Source organism: Hyaena hyaena, unplaced genomic scaffold (genome assembly GCF_003009895.1).
Source record: "Hyaena hyaena isolate Hyena2069 unplaced genomic scaffold, ASM300989v1 scaffold_432, whole genome shotgun sequence".
Lineage (NCBI taxonomy): Eukaryota > Metazoa > Chordata > Mammalia > Carnivora > Hyaenidae > Hyaena > Hyaena hyaena.
The window spans coordinates 73,997-75,326 of NW_024081063.1; the positions used below are offsets into that span (position 1 = coordinate 73,997).

A 1,330-nucleotide genomic window follows, 5' to 3' on the forward strand; every position below is an offset into this window, starting at 1 on the left:
GACAAGTAGATGAGTGCTGGCCTAAATTGTTTCTAAATATTAGTGTAACATCCCAGCCCGGCAAATCAGTGAGACTTCCATAAGAATTTTAAATATATGCAGAGCTCTGGTCCACAGTCTGCATAAACCATACAATATACATTAAAAAGCACAATGGTGGTGGTTTTCATTTGCTACATTGTGATATATAATACATTCTGGTGTACGTTGTCTACAGTCCTTTTTAATCAGCTTTATTGAGGAATAATTAGCATGCAATAAAATGAACCCATTTCAAGAGTATATTTCAATGAGTTTTCTAAACAATTAAGATTAATTTTTTAAAATGATATTCTAGGGACTCCTGGGTGGCTCAGTTGGTTAGGCGTCTGACTCTTGATCTCAGTTCAGGTCATGATCTCACAGTTTATGGAATCAAGCTCCACACTGTGCTCTGTACTGACAGCATGGAGCCTGCCTGGGATTCTCTCTCTCCCTCTCTCTCTGCCCCTCCCACTCACTCTCCCTCTCTCTCTCCCACTCTCTCTCAAAATAAATAAACTTTAAAAAATAAAATAAAATACTCTAAATTATAATCTTCAGCTTTTACATTGGATCTAATCGTTCCCATCTTAAAAATATCTTCCCAGGAGACTGTTTTTGAAGCTTTCCCTGAATTTGCAGCTGAGAACACAGCCACCCAGAAAACCGGGAGTGGAGATTGATCCTGTGGGAGAAAGGGGTTCATCATAGTGGATGACCTGAAGCGATTCCTGTACACAAAATTACCAAGTGTTGAAGGGCTCCAGGCTATCGCTATGTCAGATAGAGATGGAGTGCCTGTTATTAACATGGCCAATGTTAATGCTCCAGAACACGCTTTGAGATCTGGTTTTTTACCTACTTTTGCCCTGGCAACAGAACAAGGAAGCAAACTTGGACTCTCAAAAAATAAAAGTATCATCTGTTACTATAACACCTACCAGGTGGTTCAGTACAATCGTTTACCTTTGGTAGTGAGTTTCATTGCCAGCAGCAATGTCAATACAGGACTCATTGTTAGCCTAGAGTAGGAACTTGCTCCATTAGTCAAAGAATTGAGACAAGTTGTCGAAGTTTCTTAATCTGGCAGTGGTTTTGATGTACACCTTATTTTCATTGTAACAGACACAATATCAATCCAGCAATCTTTAGACACAACGATACTTGTATCCATGTGCTCAATAAAGGGCCTCTTTCCCACCTTCCACTAAAGAAAGAGCCTATAGATATAATTTACGGACAGATTGATTGTTATCTTTTCTAGTAGGCTTCTGGTGGAGTCTGTTGGGTTTTCTATGTAGAGTATCAT

General features: G+C 39.2%; 1 protein-coding gene across 1 annotated transcript; it reads left to right on the forward strand.

The window, feature by feature from the left end:
- The first annotated feature begins 673 nt into the window (after nucleotides 1-673).
- LOC120245727 (ragulator complex protein LAMTOR3-like) lies at nucleotides 674-1,052 on the forward strand. The gene has a single exon (XM_039252908.1). It carries the CDS (start codon nucleotides 798-800, stop codon nucleotides 1,050-1,052), a length of 255 nt encoding a protein of 84 aa, XP_039108839.1. The 5' UTR covers nucleotides 674-797.
- The last annotated feature ends 278 nt before the right edge of the window (nucleotides 1,053-1,330 follow it).